General features: G+C 62.5%; 1 protein-coding gene across 1 annotated transcript in view; it reads left to right on the top strand.

The window, feature by feature from the left end:
• The window catches only part of CDHR4 (cadherin related family member 4), a 5611-nt gene extending 4027 nt beyond the window's left edge, over positions 1 to 1584 (top strand). Inside the window, exons 14-18 of the mRNA XM_031058219.1 lie at positions 8 to 114; positions 193 to 228; positions 1217 to 1283; positions 1374 to 1404; positions 1529 to 1584. Of these exons, the coding sequence (XP_030914079.1) occupies positions 8 to 114; positions 193 to 228; positions 1217 to 1283; positions 1374 to 1404; positions 1529 to 1584 (297 nt within the window). The remainder of the gene's footprint in view (positions 1 to 7; positions 115 to 192; positions 229 to 1216; positions 1284 to 1373; positions 1405 to 1528) is intronic.
• Positions 1585 to 2327: the final 743 nt, after the last annotated feature.

Here is a 2327-nt window from a genome sequence, read left to right as displayed (position 1 = left end):
CCTGCAGACGGAGGCGGCGTGGCACCCGCCAGCCTGGTTTGTGGCCGTGCTGTCCATCTCTGGTGTCCTGCTGCTGGCCACCCTGGGCTGCACGGCCCGGAGCCTGCTGTGCAGGTGAGCCCCAGCCCGCCTCGCTGCGCGGCTCAGTGAGCAGGGCCAAGGGCTCACGGCTGCCTTCTGCTCCTCCCACAGCAACCGGGCCCCTGGCAAGCTGTTCCTGGCCAAGAGGTGAGTGCTGTATGGCCGGGGTGGTCACATTGGCAGTTGTATTGTCCTTGCAGGTACCAAGGGAGATGCAGCACACGGGGTATGTTTAACATTCTCTGCATTTGGCCGTGGCTTGCTGTGCCGGGGAGCCCTCTCTGCCCAGGGCAAGGGTGCAGCCCTGATGGGGGCTATGGGAGCAGAGAGAACAATTTAGCCAGTAGACCATGATATCTGTGGCCAGGCTGGGGCACAAACTCTGCAGTGGCCAGGGTGGGATGGCACAGTGCTGGTGCCAATGGCTGCTGCAAGGCTGGGTCCTGGCACCAGGGCTGAGGTCACTTCAGCTCACCAGGGGAGCCCCTGTTTGGCAGGGGTGAGCCCCATTTGTCAGGGAAAGCTCCCAGAGAAGAGCTGAGCAGGCTGCACAACCCCTGGAGGATCAGTGACGGTGACAGGTGACAGAGGACAGCCTAGGCAGACGCTAGACCAGCCTGTGCCAAGAGTCTGCACAGCAAGGAGGGGACATGCAAGCCCATGGCAGGATAACAGTCACCTCCACTGGCATAACTGCCCCGAGGTGATGCATAGCTGGATCCGGGTTCATTGGCAAGGCTGGGGACACAGTGCTTGGTGACACTGGGACTGTAGTGACCATGCCAGGGAGAAGACCCAGGGTCAGCCCCTGTGGGTGGCCCTGGCAGCTCCCCCAGCACAGCATCCTCCAAGCACAAGAGTGGTGCATGCCAGCCCATGGGAAACAAGAGGATGTGGTGACAGACCTGCTGGGTGCTCAGGCACCGGTGAAAGGTGGTGGTGCTTGGGGGAGCACAGCCCTGTCAGAGTCCCCTCCTGTGCCAGGGGACGATCAGGTAGGTGGATGATGGGCTTTACAGAGTGCAGCTGGCAGGGCAGAACCTGGCTGGCAAGCCTCTCCCAGCAGCATCTCTTGGGGTTGAGGCCGCAGCCCATCACTGGCAGCATTCCCTCCCTTCCACTCTTCCTTCTGCAGCTCATGGGATGTGGTGGAGCACAGCAGGGGCAAGGAGGAGCAGGGACACCCACATGCCAGCAGCACAGTAAGCGTGTGGCAGCGAGGGTGGGTGCCCTGCCAGGGAGGCAGAAGAGCCCTGTGGCCCTGAGCAGCCTCTCCCGTCTCCTCCCCACAGGGGCAGTTCGATGGCCATGCTCAGGACCCACGTGAGTGCCCTGTCCCACAGCCCCAGCAGCCTGAGGTTGTGTCCCCCAGGGCAGAGGAGTCTGGGGACAGCAGGGATGGGGACCAGGCCCACAGGGCAGGGACTGAGTGCCGCCTCCATCCCAGGCACCGGCAGGGATTATCTCTTCAACAGCGTGACCGGGGCTCGGCGCTGGATCTGAAGGGGGCTCCTTGTGCCCACGGGGGCAGTGCTGGGCACAGCACCTGGCACACAGCTGGTACAGCCCCGAGGAGGAGACCCATCCTTTGTGGCCAAACCTGCTGCACACGGGGTGCAGCCACACCCTGAGCCACCTCAGCCAGCGCAGAGCTAATAATAAATGTGTCAGAGATTGCACAGGCGGCTGCGATTGCCTCAGGGGGTCCCGGCGCAGGGCAGCGCTGCTGTGTCCGTCCTGCTGCGCTGGTCGTTAGCACTGTCTCGTCAGCCATGTGGGTGCCGTGACCCAGGACAAGGATTGGCAGCTGGCTTGGCAATGGGGAAAAGGTTACGAGAGCTCCGGCCAAGCCTGCTTCGGTCACAGAAGCATCTCTGTAGCCTCTGGATGTGACCCCGTCCTCCACAGGGAGGTTATCCGGGGCAAGAAAACTCAGCCACGGGTAATTTTGAGCCGCTTTTGCTCCAAGTCCCGTGCCCCCCTCAAGCTCTTCTTTGTTACAGCGCTCGCAGGCGCAAACGGGTGGGATGAGCAGCTGGTGGGCAGAGAGGATGGGTTGATAATTGGGAGGAAAAGTGAATTAGCGTGGGTGCAGGTGAGAGGGACGCCGCAGGAGGAGCTGGGAGCGGCGGGAGGCTTTGAAGGCGTCAGTCAGCGGGAGGTGGGAAACCGGTTATTTGAATTTCAAAGGAGCGCGCCACGGGACGCCTCCCTGGCAGCTCCCGGGGAAATGAAGCACTGGCGGG

Source organism: Geospiza fortis, unplaced genomic scaffold (assembly GCF_000277835.1).
Source record: "Geospiza fortis unplaced genomic scaffold, GeoFor_1.0 scaffold78, whole genome shotgun sequence".
NCBI classification, from domain to species: Eukaryota; Metazoa; Chordata; class Aves; order Passeriformes; family Thraupidae; genus Geospiza; species Geospiza fortis.
Note: the sequence above shows the minus strand (reverse complement) of the source record. Positions and strands in the feature narration are given on the sequence as shown.